This window comes from Camelus dromedarius, chromosome 28, assembly GCF_036321535.1.
Source record: "Camelus dromedarius isolate mCamDro1 chromosome 28, mCamDro1.pat, whole genome shotgun sequence".
NCBI lineage: Eukaryota > Metazoa > Chordata > Mammalia > Artiodactyla > Camelidae > Camelus > Camelus dromedarius.
In genome coordinates this window covers 8417893-8435924 of record NC_087463.1, presented here as the reverse complement: position 1 = coordinate 8435924, position 18032 = coordinate 8417893, and the positions used below count along the sequence as shown (strand labels likewise).

Below are 18032 nucleotides of genomic sequence, written 5' to 3'. Positions count from 1 at the left end.
AAAAGGCTTTTTTAATACATATGCCGTATAAAAAGGAATGCTAGTAATAAACTGATTTGTTTATCCACACCTGTAAATATAGATTGTAACACTAGTTTAAAACAAGGGAGGATGTTATACTTAATGAGTTCCATGCAAGTTTCCATCTGCTTAGCTAATATTTTTAGGTATTTGGTACATATGACCGTTATTGTTGACAGAACTTTAAAAATTTTATTTTCAAGTGCCTTATTCCCTTTGCTTTGATAGTATGTGAATAATCAATGCCTTTGACCACTTCGTTTTCAGTAGAAAGGAGAATGAAATTCTATAAACTATCATCAAGTCTCCAAAGACACAGTTGAAGTTCTCAAAAACATTCTTGGAAATAAAGTTTTTCCCTAAAAGATAGTATGATTAATCCTATAGATATTACCAAATTTATATCTGATTATAACAAAAGTATTTTAAAATCAGGAGCAAGTATGTTTACAAAAACATCATGAAATTGCTGCCTAAAGTATTTACCCTTTTTTTGCTGCATTCTCCCTTTTTAAATTGAAGTGTAGTTAATATACAATATTATATGTTACAGGTGTGCAAGATAGTGATTCACAACTTTTAAAGATTATACTCCATTTATAGTTATTATAAAATCTTGGCTGTATTCCCTGTGTTGTACAACATATCCTTGCAGTTTGTTTTATAATAGTTCTTACCTCCTAATCTTCTACCCCTGTGTTGCCCATTCCTACTTCCCTCTCCCCGCTGGTAACTACTAGTTTGTTTTCTGTATCTGTGAGTCTGTTTCTTTTTTTTGTTGTTGTTGTTATAGTCACTAGTTTGTTGTATTTTTTTTAGATTCCACATATAAGTGATATCATACAGTATTTGTCTTTCTCTGTCTGACTTACTTCACTTAGCATAATACCCTCCCAGTCCATCCATGTTGCTGCAAATAGCAAAATTCCATTCTCTTTATGGCTGAGTAGTATTCCATTGAAAATGTATACCACATCTTCTTTATCCATTGATCTGTTGATGGACACTTAGGTTGCTTCCATATCTTGGCAGTTATAAACAATGCTGCTGTGAACACTGGGGTGCGTGTATCTTTTCAAATTAGTGTTTTTGTTTTTTTCAGATATATACCCAGGAGTAGAGTTGCTGTATCATATGGTAGTTCTATTTTTAGTTTTTTGAGAAACCTCCATACTGTTTTCCACAGTGACTGTACCAATTTACATTCTCACCAACAGTGTACTAAGGTTCCCTTTTCTCCACATCCTTGACAACTTTAGTTATTTGTGTTCTTTTTGATGAGAGCCATTCTGACAGGTGTGATGTGATGTCTCATTGTTGTTTTTTCTTTGCATTTCCCTGATGTTCAGTAATGTTGAGCATCTTTTCATGTGCCTCTTGGCCATCTGCATGTCCTCTAATTTTTTAAATCTGTCTCCTAAAGAAAGGGCAATAAAAGCAAAAATAAATAGGACCTAATTAAACTTAAAAGCTTTTGCATAGCAAATAAACCCATGGACAAAATGAAAAGACAACCTACTGAATGGGAGACACAACCTGCATATGATATGACCAATAAGGGATTAATGTCCAAAATATATAAACAGCTCATTCAACTCAACATCAAAGCAACAAACAACCCAGTTAAAAACTGAACAGAAGACCTGAAATATCTGCCTATTTTTAAAGGTTTTTGAAAGGCTCACATTTTAGGTCTTTGTTGATGCATTTATATCCCCAAATAAGTAGCTCATTTAGGATGAAGGTACTTATTGGAAGATTTTTAAATCAAAGACTTTGATTAAATATCAATGATTTATAGATTTTATACAAATTCTAATTGATTAAAATGTTTCATTACACTGCAAATCTAGGGGATTTTCTTACTTTGAGTTTCTTCAGCAACTGAAATAAAACAAATTACAGAAAAGAAGTTAATATTGTAGTCTCTTATTATTGTTGAAGAGGTCCTTTTTAATATTATTATTATAATCTCTCTTACTTTCTAGACCTGGCAGTGGGATATTAGGTCATTTCATTCCTTCTGAGCTGGTACTAGATTGTTCCTTTCGATGTATTTTCCAGTAGTTGGGCCAGTCCATTAATCCTTCATACTAGAGATTCTCAGGATCTTCATTGCTGGCAGTAGATTTAGCTCCAGGAAAAATGTCTTCTGCTGCCAAGGAGTTAAACGATTCAAGGGTTGTGCCTCCACCACTGCTGTGTGGTTTCCTGATGTTTGTCCCAGATTTTCCTTTGCTCATTTTCTTGGATATCCTTTGATATCCACATTGTATTAGAAGTCTGATACTGTGTGAAATTGTGTGTGTGAGAACTATTTTGTAAATTTTTTGGTTTCCAAAAACCTCCCCTGGCAACTTAATGGTATTTAATGCATGTAATCAGTGGTATTAAACATAAGTCTTATATCCAGGATTGTATTTTATTTTTTATTTTATTTTTTCAGGATTGTATTTTAATGTATAGTGTTTTTTTAATGTTACTAACAAAAGGGGCTACTGTTCACCAGTGTCTTTCATATTGCTAAATCCAGTGAACATTTTCTGTCTTATTTGTCTTCTTGGTCACTTGACACTTTTAACTACTGTTTCCTTAAAACAGGCTCTTCGTTGGTTTCCTCATCTTCCTTCTGGGTGGGTAGGTGGGTTGGTTGGTTGGTTGGGTTTGCCACTCTTCAAAATTCTGTGATGGTTTGTCTTCCTTTAATCTAGACTTAACATGATGACACTATTTTGACACTATTAAATGTTGGCATTTCTCAAGGTCACTCCTGGATCCCCTTCTCTCTACTCCTTCCATAGGTGATCTCAGCCACCCCCACCTATATTCAGATGACTCCAAACACACATCTCTAGGCTAGACCTATCCTCGGACCTCTGAAACTTTTTTGTCCAATCTGATACTTGATACCATCTTTCGAGTTTCTCACAGTCATCTCAGGCTTAGCATGTCCAAAATGGAAGTCTTACCCTTTCCTAGCCCTCTGCGATCTTCTTTCCTGTTCCCTGCCTCAGTGAATGACACCACCTTTTATGCAAGCCTGAAACCTGGGAGTAATCTTTGACGCTCCCTTTCTCTCACCTGCCACATCTAATTCATTACCAAGTCTTGTCAATAATGTTTTCCCTAGTCTCCTGCCATAACTTCCTAACAGGTCTCTTACCAACTCTTACCTCAACAGTCTGCAGCCAGACTGATCCTTTCAAAATGAAAATCTTGCCCTATAACTGCTCTGCTTAATACACTTCTGATGCTTGCCATTGTTCTTAGGATAAAGACTAAACTCCTGTGTGATCTGGCCCCATCTATCTCTCTTCTCCTCCAAGGTCAGCTCCTGCTACACTGTCTTTTACTTCTACACAAGAGCTATGTTCCCTTGATTCTCAGTTTCATCATTGTTCTTGTATGTGATGGTTTCATTTATAAATGATCTCTGTCTGAATTAGCTGTTTCATTACAGGCTGCCAAAAGGAAGAATTTTAGTTATAATCTTACATGCATATTTTTAGGTAGAATTCTTTTTCCAATTAGATTTAGTTGGAAAGACAGGATTAGTGCTTAATTAATTCTTCCCCTTTAATATGTAATTTTCAGAAAAAGAGGTTGGTGTCTGTGTTGCCTCCAGTAGTAACTAAGGCATTTGGGGGGTTTGTTTGTTTTATTTTATTATGAACGCCTTGATGTATACATATTTTTTATGTGTTTCAGTTATTTGCATGGCAATCCACCTGATTTCTGATTGTGCCATCTTTGGCCAGTGGCAGACCTTTTATGATATTGTCTCTGTCCTTTTGATAGGACCCCATTCTGCTTTCATTGTTTCCTTGCTTCCTTGCTCTTAGGTCAGTAAGATGTCTTAGGCCATCTTGCCCATTTCCTGTCTCAGACATAGAAACAGTCATTCTTTCCAAGGACTCTGGTTTCCTTTCATGGGAATGATATTTAGAAACCACAGTGTACTTAGTAGGTGATGGGGGTGCTGATTGCTCAGGAGTTTGGCATTTCTTTTACTTCTTTGTGGTGGACACCACTAGAAAAATACCAGTTCTTGAAAAGGGAAAAGACAGTTTGTACTGTCAGTTCTGATTCAAATTTAAGATTATTTAACATAAATTCTGTTTTGACTCTTTGAACAGCATTAATATGTTTCTTCTCTTTACTCCACTATGTATGTCTGTGTCTCTCATGTCCGTCTCTCTGACTCTGTCTCTCTCCTTTATAATACATAATTTGTTTTAAAATAATAATAATAAGTCAGTGAATGAAGTTTAGGATTTTTTTTTGGTGTGCTTAAATTATATCTGAGTAGATATGATCAATTCTACATTTTAAAGTTATACAAAACAATCCTTTGTATAGTTTTATCATCACTTCATATACAGTTAAATTCATTTTTTCACTTTAAAATTTGAGGAAATTTTTTGTTGCTTTAGTTTCAGTTTTTGAAATAATTTTGAGCTCTATGGATAGAATATACCTTTTTCATCACTCCCCAAAACTTAACACATCTAAATATTATGTTCACTTTATGTTGCCATATTTTAAGAATAACCGGTGGTGTACCAAGCAGGGACATCATCAGTGGTTTAGGGAAGGTATTGTCTGTGCCTGTAAAGAATTTTATTTTATATACTTATTTTTGTTGGGGGCAATTAGGTTGATTTAGTTATTTATTTTTATGGACGTACTGGGGATTGAACCCAGGACCTCGTGCCTACGAAGCATGCACTCTACCACTGAGCTGTACCCCCCCCCACAAGAATTATAAAGTATAATAAAACCGACTAAAAGTTGGTCTGCTTTTTTATTATCAATTCTAAATACTATCAGAGAGAAAATACTCCTCTGCCCTTCTTACATTGCTGAGAAGCTTACAATCAATGTGAATGTCAAAGAAGAGTAATGAGATTGATGAAGAATTTAGAAACTACCGTCCATGAAAGGTGAAGGAACAGATGTTTAATATCAGCCAGGGAAGAAAAGTTAAGGGGTTCACAGTTACTTTGTATATTTAAAGGCTATCATGTAGAGAAAAGAGTTAGACTTTGTGTATCTAATTCCAGGTGTCATAACTGGGAAGAAATTTAACTTATTATATAAGGAGCAATTTTCTAATTGTTTGACTTATCTGTGGAATGGGGCTGTCTGTCAAATTAGAGAATTTCCTTTTGCTTAAAAGTGTTTAGTAAGAGCAATGTGAACAACTTGTAGGGGTACTTAGACAATCTCCTGTGGGTAGAAGATTGGACAAGATGCCCTTCTGGGCCTTCCCAGCCCTGTGATTGTGACCTCACAGGGCCCCATCATCAGGCATCCTCATTTTCCAGTCCCATCCACTGAAAAAACTCATTGTCTTATTTATGTCTAAGCTGTTAAAGTTTATAAATAATCTCTTTCAATTGAGGTATCAAATGGTTTTATCCAGTTATGGAGTAAAGTATAGAAGTTAGTTCATTAGTATTATGGAATACTTGAGAAACTGAGATGGTAGCTCCTCTTGGCATTCATTTCTCAGCTCAAATGTCATTCCATTGATGAAGCCTTTCCTAACAACCCAAATTAGTGCCTTCATCCCCTTCTTCCACCGCCTTTTTTCGTATTTTCTTTATTTCATTAACTGAAATTTTCTTGTTTATTTTTTAACTCAGTTATTCACAGGCTTCCTCTATTCAAATGCGTATTCCATGAGATCAGAGCCCGTGTGCATGAAGTGTCCATATTCCTGTGTCCTTGCCATCCCCATCAGCTTAAAAAAAAAAGTCCCGTTTGATAGCCAGGACTTGGTATTTCATTCCTGAAGTTTTGTTTGTTTAATCACTGCTAAGAGTAAATTATTTTCATGTTTATTGCTTGTATATTTTGTGAATTACCTGCATATTCACTTTGTTCATTTTTTTTTCACTTTGTTCATTTATCAGTTATATTTTTTACCTTTCACTTATTGATTTTAAAGAGCTCTTTATAGACAGCAGGAGAAATTGACTGTCTATCTTCTTTTAAAAATACGTTACCTTTTAATTTTACTGATTTTTTTTTTTTTTTTTTTGGCATTTTAAATGTTTATGAAGTCACATTGACTAATCCTTTTTCTTGCGGCCACATCCCCCACTTCCCTCTTTTATTCTTCTGGTTCATTGGTGGATCTTTTTTAATATTCAACTTTAATTCATTTGAAATTAGTTTGATTTGCTCTGTAAGATATATGTCTGTTTAGGTATGGTGTTTTTGTTTTTTTTTTCTTCCAGATATGTTACTGGTTTTTCCAGACACATACCAAAATAAACGAATGAATGAATGAATGATTGAATGAATAAAGAATCCCTCTCTCTTCCAAGGTTTAAATGCAACCTTTATCACATACTGGATTCTGATTTTTGGTTTTCCTGTTTATTATATTGATTCATATGCCTGTTTTTCTTTTAGTACTTTTCTCCCACTTTTATTCTCATAGACTTATGTATTTAAATAGCACAAGGTTAAATTCCTAATTACTATTCTTTTTCAAAGTCTTCTTGGCCCTTTTACCAATTTCCTCTTCTGCACAGGAGCTCAGTAGTTGCACTTCATGAATCTGGGGCACAGGGACCATATGAATGGGATTTAGGCGTCCTGTGAAGATCTTAAAATTTTATGTAAAATTTTGTGTGTATATGACTTGCTCCATTTTTCTGTAAGGGGATCCATGTCTTTTATTGGCTTTTAAAATGGACATTTAAAAGAAATGTAGGAATCACTGTAAGAGAATTATATTGTCAAAATCAAATATTCCTGTTGAGATTTTGAATCTGTGGAGAATAATGGCATTCTTTATAATACTTTGTTTTCCCATCCAGAAGCATACTGGTGTCTCTTCATTTACTGAAGACTTCTTTTATGTGCAGTGGTAAAGTTTTATAATTTTCTTCATAGAGATCCTAAACTTTTATTATCGATTTAGTTGTCTAGGTATTTCGTATCTACTAGTGAATCTGCTGACAAGCTTTTTTGAAAGAGGGGGGAAAGAAAGAAAGAAAAATGGGAGATTGGAAAGGGATACACAGAATATTCGAGGTAGTCCGTGAAGTTTAACCTGCCCCTGGTAATCTCATTTTTTATGTCATAATTTTACTGTCAAAGTATTGTAAAATACATTATTAGAAAGCCTGACCCTGGGGTCTTTTTTAAGCATCACTCTTTTGCTTGTGGTTTTGGGGATCTTTTACAGACTTAAATGTTGTTCTAGGACAGAACATTTTCATACTTTACTTTGATGAGGCATAACTGTATCAAGTAACATTTCAGAACTATACATTGCATAATCTTGGACATTTTCATATAAGAATTCACTGAAGAGATTTTATTTTTATGAAAGTGCAACTCTTAAATAACAGTGACTGTTTTTTATGGGATGGCTCCAGACCACATTTGCTTATTCCCACGCTCTAGTTTTTCTGATGTCCTCAGCTGCAAGTATAGAGGTCAGACTGACATTTTAGGACTCTAGATTTGAATCCCATTATATTAAAATGGGCATTATTCACTGCGTCAAAAAGCTAGTTTTGTTTTCTCTACTTTCTAGATTAAAAATAAATTATAGTTTTTTGTATTTTAATGTTGCATTCATTTTTTAAATATCTTCTGTCTTGAAATTGGAGACCTGCAAAAATAGTATAAAGATTTCTTAGTTACCTTTAACTCACATTCCCAAAATGTTAAAATTTCACCACATTTGTTATATTGTTTTGTCTCTTTTTTTGTGAAATGTTTGAGAATAAGTTTATAGTCATGATGTACCTTTACCACCAAGAACTTCAGTATCTAATTCTTAAAAATAAAAAGATATTTCTCAAAATCAGAAAATTAATATTGAGAAAATACTCTTATTCAATCTATAGGCACTGAAGTTATGTCATTTGCCCCACTCATTTCCTTCTAGGGAAAAATACTGCCTTTTTACTCCCCTGGTTGGGATCCAGTCCCAGAATTCCATACTACATTTAACTCTCCTCTTTTGTCTCCTTTAATTGAGAATAGTCCTTTGATTTTTCCTCCTCATCTTTCAAATTTTGAAAAATACAGAGGTTTTTTTTTTTTTTTTTTTTTTTTTTTGCTTTTGCTTTTGTTTTTGTTTTTAAGAGTGTCCCTCAATTTGGATTTGCTGATGATTCCTTGGGATTAGATTTAAGCTCTTCTGTGCTCATAACAGGAGACACATGATATTTGCTTTACTGATGGTAATATTAACTGTGATGACTTGTGTAAGGTGGTGGTGATTCACATTTTTAAAGAGCACGATTTTTGTGTTTTCTTAAGTTCTTGCTTTTCTTTAGTGGATTAAGTCCTGGAGACCTTTCTAGGACTCAATTAAAGTATCTATTTAGTTGTAAGCCTGTTTAAAAAAAAATGTTAATGCTACCTTATCTTGGACATTATCGGCTTCATGAGACTTTTATGTGGGAGAAGTGGGCAGGAATAGGCCTTGGAGAGTTTCCAGAGCAGATGGGTCCTGAGCTTGGATATTCATTTACAGAGTAGAAAGCCTCTGGGCCTGAGCTTGACAGAATTGTTGATGAATTCCACTGGATGGAATTCTTCCATTACTAATTGTCAGGATAGTTAACATGTCACTTATTTTCTTTAGTTTTCAGTATTACCATTTGTTAATTGGGGGTTATGATACCTGTCTTTAATTACCACAGTGGAAATATGGGGATAAAAAATAAATAGATCATAAATGTGGAAGTTTTTTTCACATTCCTCCTTCACATATTTATGGCTGAAAAACGTGGAAAAGCTGTTGATTAGAGTTTCTCTATGCACTGATGACCAACACAGAGATCTCTAAGTGCATTTTTTCTAGGAGGTCTGTCCTTGACCTGTTCCTATTCAGTGCTTCTGTTAATAACTTTCTTAGAAGAAATCATAAGAGAGATTCTCAGTTTTGTAGATGACAAAGTCAGAGTTCATATTCAAACTATTTTGACATATTAGAATAAAGCCAAGTATTGCAAGATGACATTTCCTAATTTAAGTTCCAAAGATCAGTTGTAAAATACAGGACTGGAAAGACTGTCCTGTAAGACGTTACATTTGGTCACCAGCTTAATATGAGCAACAGCTAAAAAATCTATGCTCATCAAAAAAGATTGTACTGTTCTATTCATGGAAGGTGATAGTCATTTTATTACAGTGTTTTAAGAATATTTAAAAATCAGAATGTATCTAGGGAAAGGTAACCAAGATATTGATCTTTTTCTCACAGCAAGATTTCAATCAGATGCCATCTATTTTTCAATAATGATTAGAAGGTATTCTTTTGTGTAAAATGCTGAAGTAAATGCAACATCATGTTTCTTTGTCCAGTTTCGTATTTGTACCTGTTGAAACATTTTATGAATTCTATGTAGAATGTGCTTTTAAAATAATTTCGTAATTGAAGTCTTGCTCAGCAACCAGTAAATATTATTAATCCAGTGGATGCTCATAAAGATTAGTTGATCATGACAACTTAATGTGATTAAAAGCCAATTTGATGTGCCTTGATTTACATTTAAGGAATACAGATGGACTGAGCTGAATTCAAAATAACAATTTCAGAGTCTGGGGCTTAGTGAATTTCTGAATTCATTGTTTACACTTATTACAATTGCTATGAATATATTAAAATAGACTTCATAATAGAATTGTAAGTTGTTAAAAGAATTAATAAAAGCTAGTTGTATAGTTTTTTTGTTCATTTCATGTTTTTTTTGCAGGCTTAAAGTATGGAACCAAAGAATTTTTCATGTAATTAGAATACATCTCTCATGTGTCTGCTAGCCACCTGAGCTATTTCTGTTCAGTTTTTATAAATAATAATAAAGAATATTTCAAGATAATTAAATTAAGGAAAGAACTTATTTCTATTGAACAGTAGCTCTGTTTATTAAAATATTTTAACTATTTTAATCATATAGTTTGAAAAGTTTTAAATGTATTATTTGTTTAGCGTATTTGGAAATTATCTTAAAAGATATATTATTACCAAGGCCCTCTTGAAACATTCTCTTTTTATTACTTCTGACAACACTCTTTTAGATTTTCTTCCTACCACTCTAGCTACCTTTCTCTCTCTCTCTCTAATTTGGAAATACTGTAGTCTCTTGGTCCTGCTCCTGTCTCTTCACTCTCACTGTGGGGAATCTCATACACTCTCAGAGCTTTGACTTCCTCCTGTGTATCTATCTGTCTCTCTGAGTCAGTTAGTCCACACCTCTCCTAGCTTGAAACGTACATGTATACCAACGTTTACTGACATCTCGCAACTGTACACGTTCAAGACCAAACTCGTGATCTTTTCCATCAAACCTATTCCTCCTCCAGTTTCTCCTCTCTCAGAAAATGTACTTTCATTCAGTTCTTACTCTGGTATCTTCCTCCGCTCACGCAGTGCTCTCCACTGGCAACCCCTGCCCCCCCAATTCTGATCAGCAAGCACGTTTTACTGGTTCTGAGTCTGCTGTGCCCCTGCTCTCGGGCACCAGCAGTGCGTGCCTAGACTGCAGTAGCTCCTGCATGGGCTTTGCTTTTCCACTCTTGCCCCTGTCTAGTTTTATCTCTCAACCTCTGCCCTTCTCTGATTTCATCTTTGCGTTGCAGAAGCATATCTTTAAAAATGTAAATCAGATCTAATAGCTCCCCTGCTCAATCCCTTCATTGATTTTCCATGTTAGCATAAACCTTTTAACATAGCCCACAAGCCCCTGCGTGAGCCTGCCTTACGTTTTACCATTTATTCAGTCTTACGCCAGCCCTCCTTCTGAACTTCTTTCAGATCCTTGAACTTGCCTAGATCTCCCTGCTTTGGGATATTTCGTCTGATTGAAAGTATCGCTTCTGTGCCCCTTTAAATTTTTAAAAATTAATTAGTTGTTAATTTATTTCTGTGATACATGGAAGTGGCAGAAAGTTCAAACAGTACAAAGGATTTGAGCTCCACCACACTTTAAAAATCATCTGCTGTCTCTTTAGGAACTTGATATACTTTTGGTGTGGTTTTTCAGACATGGTTCTCAAAGACAGAGTCTAGACATGTCAGTTGATGTGTTTGCTATTTGGTAATTGACTTGGTCAGATTGATTTGGTGTTTTCCTCTTTCAAACTTATTTTTAAGTGCTCTGAAGTGTAACAATAATAATGATGAATCTGACAATAATAATAATAATAAATTCTTAGTATTTTACTTTTTTGTAATATTTCAAAGTTTTGGAGCAGTTTAAACTTTTTACTTTCATGTTGCACTTTGTGGAATTGAGGCTTAGAGAGATCAAGTACCTACCATTATAAAGCTGCTGGTGGCTGGGCTGGATCAAGATTTCAGAGTTTTCTGACTCTAAATTCAGTATTCCCCCTACCATGGCATCTTCCATACTGCTATCGTAGTGTTGCCTGTATTCCAGGAGTGTATTTGTAATACTGTAAGAAGAAAATATCTCATGTTACTTCGCTCTACCAAGGCAAATTTCATATGGTTAACTAATGGCCTCATATTTTCAGCCTTTTTTCCCTGTGAATATGTCTTTTTCCCCCCTTTGAAATAGATATTTTCTTTAAGAGCAGTTTTAGGTTCCCAGCAAAATTCAGCAGATAGTACAGAGAATTCCTATATACTGCCTGCCTCCCCCTAAACTCAGCCTCCCCATCAGTATTCTGCCTCAGAAGTGATACATTTGTTATATTCAACAAATCCATTTTGAACACATCATTATCGCCCAAAGTCAGTAGTTTACATTGGGTTTCACTCTTGCTATTGTGCATTCTGTGGGTTTGGACAAATGCATAATGTCATGTATCCAATAATGTCATGTATCCACCATTATGGTAGTTTCATTGCTCTAAAAATCCTCTATGCTCTGCCTACTCACCCCTTGCTTCCCATTAACCCCTGGCAGCCACTGATCCTTTTACTTTCTCCATGGTTTTGCTTTTTATAAAATGTCATAGAGCTGGAATCATGCATTATGTAGCCTTTTACGATTGGCTTCTTTCAGTCAGTAATCTGCATTTAATGTTCCTCCCAGTCTTTTCATGACTTGATAGCTCATTTCTTTTTAGTGTGAATAACATTCCACTCTCTGGATGTACCACAGTTAATTTTTGGTTTTACCTACTAAAGGACATCTTAATGGTTTCCAAGTTTTGGCAATTATGAAAAAAGCTGATATGAGTATCCATATACAGATTTTTATGTGGAAATAAATTTTAAACTCATTTGGGTAAATACTAAGGGGCATGATTGCTAGATTGTATGTTAAGAGTATGTTTAGTTGTGTAAGAAAATGAAAGTTGTCTCCAAAGTACCATTTTGCATTGCCATCAGCAATAAGTGAGAATTTCTGTTACGCCACATCCTTCCTAGCATTTGGTGTCAGATTTCTGGATTTTGGTCATTCTAATAGGTGTGTGGTATCTAATTATTGTTTTAATTTGTATTTACCTGATACCATGTGATGTGGAGCATCTTTTCATACGCTTATTTACCATCTGCATATCTTCTTTGGTGAGGTGTCTGCTTAGGTCTTTTGTCCATTTAAAAAAGATCAGCTTCACTTTTGGTTTTTGGTTTTTTATCTTTTTTGTATTCTCTTTAATAGTTGCTTTTTCTTGGGTACCATCTAGTGAAAATACACAGAAAGCTTTGAGGTCATTGAGAATGATTTATTTTTCAAAGGAAAACTCCTCTCTTTCTGTTTTTCTCCTTTTACCTTTGTCTTTCAGTTATACCTGCCGCCACTTGCGGAGATATGTTTATGTGTTGGACAAACTGTATTTCCCCCACTCTCACTGTTCTACGCTTCAACATTGCTTCTCGACCCTCAGTGACAATGGAGAGGAACTCTTGTCTTTAACTTGCTCTCACATTCTCAGATCCTATGCTTCCAGGTTATTAACCTCTGCTGTCCATTTACTGCATGCTGCATGCTCTGTACAACTGATAATTGCATGTTTTAATGGGACACATGTCAATTAAATGATTAAAGAGGAAATTTAATATATGAAGTGCTACTAAATGATTCTTTAAAATAATGGCTGGGATTTGGTTTTTTGTTTGCTTGTTTTTAACAAATGTCTTCTTACATACTTTATCATGTTTCGTGGAAGAGAGAAAAACTTCTAGACACAGAGTTGTCATGTAAACTTGATAGAACTTTTCTATATTTCGCTCCATTTGGAAATCTTTTGGCTTAATTTATAATAGTTGGGAGGGCTCTGTATTGTTTATATATGAAATAGACTCTACAGTTGCTATTAATTACTTATGAATTTTGAGTTCTCTTTCTTGCTCTGCAAACAGCTGAGAGCTGGCTGTGAGACTTCGCCCAAGTTTTGATAGAGGCACATTCAGATAAGCAGATTTGATTTCCTAAAAACGTAGAAATTATTTGTTGGGATTTTTTACTTCTTACTCTCTTACACATGAGGAGTTATAAAATCAGCAAGTTGCAATGTGTCATGTATGAATCTAGATTAAACATAATGATGGTGGGAGTAGTAAGGAAGAGACAAGCCATCAATCTCAAGTGTCAGAGAAAATCACCTCCTGTTGTTTAGTGTGTATGATGCACCAGAATAGAGGGGCAGTGTGACATTACTGCTTTGTACTTGCAGTTGACATTTTTAACACGTTTTCTGTAAGTCAGAGATGACTCACACCAGCACCATACTGTTAGTCAGGTATGATGTTTAAAGGCAGTGTCTTCACTGCCAGTTGATTTAGAGGAAGAAGGAAAAAAACTCCATGACTACTTTCTGGAAAAGAGCAGCCGTTTAAAATTGAAATAGATCTTTTCAGGTGAAGAAGCATAAAAAACTTCAGACTCTGCAGTTATATCTAAGCAAAAACACTTTGTTTACTAGGAATGAAAGACAGTGTGACATCTAAAGTGGCAGAGCCTTTTCCTGGTAGCAGAAAAATTTTAGACTCTCACAGTGATGTTGATCAGATTCTTATTCAGTCAGTTTTGACACTTTTACAAAGTGAAAAAAATCTGGGATAGAAAAGCAAGTGGGATAACAGAGTCAATTCTTATGTATATAATATAGAAGAATTTATCAAACTAAAGCCAGTGACTTTCAACTGACTTATATAAAGTAGGTGAATATCAGGTAAGTGAATTCTCCTTGGAACTGGAGAGAGAACATAGAGCTTTACTAATCACTGAACCTCTTACTTGGGCAGCATAATTGATCTTGTCCTTGTTTACCAAGTTCCTTAAAGTCAATTGATTATAAATGTTCATCGCACTTACAAATACCTTCATAGCAACGCCTAGATGAGCGTTTGATCAAACGGCTGGGCCCTGTGGCCTGGCCAAGTTGGCACATAAAGTTACCATCATGCTGTGCTGCTTCTGTTTTTTCTTTATGTGTTTTCACATGCATCATATCCATCCTACCAGAATGTAAGCCTCCTGGGGGGGAGACCCTGTATCTTATTCCTTATCACACACCTTAGAGCGCCTCGTACCTGGCGCATCGGTCATTAATGCTGGTTGCAACAGGCTTTACCGTTTGCCACTCGTGCCAGCGTGCCACTAGACTCCAGAGTCACACCCCTCACTTCGCAGGAACAGACAGGAGAGAGAGACACTGTCAACCGGGAAGATAAAAGGAGATGGAAGGGAAAGGACCAGGCAGACAAAGTAGGGAGGAACGGAAGTGAAAAGCTGGGAGGGGGGATGAAGGTAGCCTGTGGCTAGAGCAGCGTGCGATTCCTGAGCCCCTTCACCTGATTCCCGGCCGACTTAAATCCACACTCAGGTTCCCAGTCGCTGTAGCATTGCTTTCCTATTTTCCGTTTCCTCTGTCAGCACCTTTCCTCAGAGGACTGCTTCAGCCCATCCCTGCTCCATCCCGGTCCTTTCTCATTCTCAGGAGGTTGTTCAGTCCTCTCAGCTGAGACTTAAGGCATTAACCCTCTGAAGGGAATGTTTTTCAATACAAAGCCCCCTCTTCAGGACAGAAAGCCTTTAGGATGCATTGGTAAGGAAATTTCAGGCCCTGGTAGGCCCAAGTTCACAGGTCGGGGAGCGTTCTGATGCCAAGAACAGGTAGGACGTTTTTGAAATGCTGCCCCCTTGCAGCCTGTCCCTTCTCAGACAGTCTCCCATCTTCTCTCATCTCATAACAGGGCTGTTGCACCAGAGGTGCGTGCTGCCTCTTGGCCTCCAAATTCTGCCAGGCCCTGTCCACGTTTTCTGAACAGCAAAAAAGAAATGCAGTGGTTAGGGACATGCGTTCTAGAGCCGTGGTTCCTCCTTCCCTACTGGCTTTACATCCTGGCTAGTCTGGCTGGCTGGTCTGGGACAGTGAACAGGAAACTCTTCCATTCAGGAAGATTTCAGAACGTGGGTGGGATTTGCATAAAAGGAGCTATCTGGTCACCTTTGGCGTGTTCATCTGCAAGTCACTAACATCCCGAGTACACAATGACACATGGTCAAGTATGATCTAGTTTCTGTAGTGGAAGGATCTCTCTTTCAACAGAACTACATGATATGGAAGGACAAACCAAGCCAAATGTCTGAAAGGAGCAGTCACAGACTTACTTCACAACCTCAGATAGCTTTTGGTTATGCAGAATATTTAAAATGTAATTCAATGCCTAAAGAGAAATGTACGCTTATTCCTTAAGAAAGAATTTTACCTTAATCTATCATGAATTATTGCGGTAGGTAGAAATTTCAGTCATTTTACTATAAACTACTTTCCAGTGTAAGAATTCTTTTTACAGCATCCCTGAGAGAGAGTTTCTGGGTGCTTCCACTGCAGAAGGTGGTGGAGTTCTTGCTGTTCCATTGCTAGAAAGATTTGTTAAGTCTGCCTGCCGATAACTTTCGTGTATTGGTCTGGCTCTGCTCGAGAGAAACACACAAATGTATAAACTTTGCTACTCATGAGAGCCCATCAGGTTTTTTTAAACATTTATCATGACACCCCTTGATCTTTTTTCTTTAGCTTAAATAGCCTGGTTATGTTAGCCATTCCTGAAACAGACGCTGTCTCGATTATTCAGCCTTCTTCTCGTCTTCCTGGATGGTTATATTTGTCATCACCCATCACAAACTTTGGTACCCAGAATTGGATACAATAATTCAGTTTTATAATTTTGGCTTTTATAAACCCAAACTATATAAATTATATACTGAATTATAGTTATAAATCACACTCTTGTTAATTTGTCCTAAGACAAACTACACTGACTTTTTAAAGCAAACACACCTTGGTTCATGTAAAATTCCTAGATCTTTTCACAGGAACACACATCTCAGTAGACTTGTTGCACATTCAATTTTTTGAGCCTAATTGCAGGGCTTTACATTTATTCTTACTTTAGTGTATTGATTTTATCCTGTCTTTCTCTGTGTCATACTTTATGAAGCTATAAGCCTTTCAGACCTGGTAGCTTCTCCTGTTTGTCCTCACAAGCATTGAGATCAACTCTCAAATTACTACCCAAAGGGTTGACATCTGTGGAAATCAAATTTAGAATTTTAAGTGAGCATTTGAGAATTTTAATTCATCACTTACATAACTATATGAGTCAGATGTTTTGACTGCCTGAATCTTTAGGTCTAATTTCAAGTTCTGCTTTCTTAGGTTTCCAGGTGGTGAATAAGTCTTATGACAAATCTGTGAAAAGAAAATACTTATTTTCCTTTACTTTTAAGTGATTGTATATTTAATTTACATAATTTGCTGATGTGAAAAATATAGCTGCTAATACTATTTTTTCCTAATACTGTTTTATTGGGCCTGAGACAAGAGAAACTAAGGAAAAGGTTATTGTTGGGATGATTCTGTTTTAGTGGCGTCACTTACTTTGAGTTTTAATTAAACTTAAGGTTTTGGTTTGTTGCTACCTTCTGCTGGAAAGCTGAGAAGAAACATCTGTGATGTTTAAAAATTATTTTCTAACACATACTAATTTAAAAACAATCTTTCTCTTATAATTTTAAGCATGTTAGCCCTGAAGTCCTTGGCTAGTTAACATGTCACCAGAGTCACTGGTTCCTGACATTTCAGGGGATTATAGAGCTCTTGTAGAATCTATAGAAAATTCAGAGTTTACATGCAACTGATTTAGTTAGAAAATTACATAGAGTTGGTGTAAAAAAGGTCCTCTCTACTTCCCAAAAGTCTGAGCTGGTCCAGCAGCTCTGCCCTGTATAATTTTAAAGACTCAGAATCCTCGTTTCTTGTGCTCCGCCACCTCCTGTGTCTTGCCCTCATCCCAAAAGTCTGGAATGGCTTACCACACATTCTGCATTCTAACCAGCTGGAGGGTAGAAGGGACTGAGGTGGAAGTACGTTCCCGTTTTGATGGCATCATACTTATCACTAAGTTTTAAAGGCCAAAACTCAGTTACAGACTATCCAACAACCTGCTTGAGAGGCCAGAAAGAGTCCTTGGCTGAATGGTCATGTGATCTGCTAAAAATTCTTTTGTCTGGTGAGATGGGAGACGTTGTAGGGACAGCTGACAGTCTCTGCCACTAGGAGTTCCTGTCCTGGGTAATGAGATTAACAGATGTTAAATCAGTTCCTGCTGTGGGATTAGTCCTATGTCAGGCAGCAAGAGGGTTTCATTGGTAAAAAACCATTGCCTTATACTGTTAAATACAAAATTAGTAATTTGTGAAAAGAGATCTCTTCTGAGAAGGGGATCTGAAGTGACTTCAATCAAACAAGTCAGATTTGAGCGAGAACTTAATGGTTAAGTGATGTTTGATTAGGAGAGCAGGTACTGAAACCTACAGCACAGGAGTTCACAGGTGGGAAAGCACACAATCTGTTCTGGGGACAGTAAATTTAGGGTAGTCTGGCGGAAGCAGATTCATATATGGGATAAATCAGTATTGCAAATAGTTACATTGCCTCAGGCTATGCTCCGGAGAGCCTGGAATGCCAGAGTGGGATATTTTGTATGTTTATTTTTTGCTTGTTTCCTTTTTGGAGTTTTTTGTTTGTGTGTGTGTGGATTTCTATAGGCA

General features: G+C 36.2%; 1 protein-coding gene across 7 annotated transcripts in view; it reads left to right on the top strand.

The window, feature by feature from the left end:
• Positions 1-18032, top strand: part of DYM (dymeclin) — a 309224-nt gene that overhangs the window by 153924 nt on the left and 137268 nt on the right. The window contains exon 15 of one of the 7 annotated variants that reach the window (XM_031441942.2): positions 12757-12921. The exons of the other annotated variants lie outside the window; for them this stretch is intronic. Coding sequence (XP_031297802.1) covers positions 12757-12921 — 165 coding nt within the window. The remainder of the gene's footprint in view (positions 1-12756; positions 12922-18032) is intronic. 7 annotated transcript variants of the gene reach the window in all.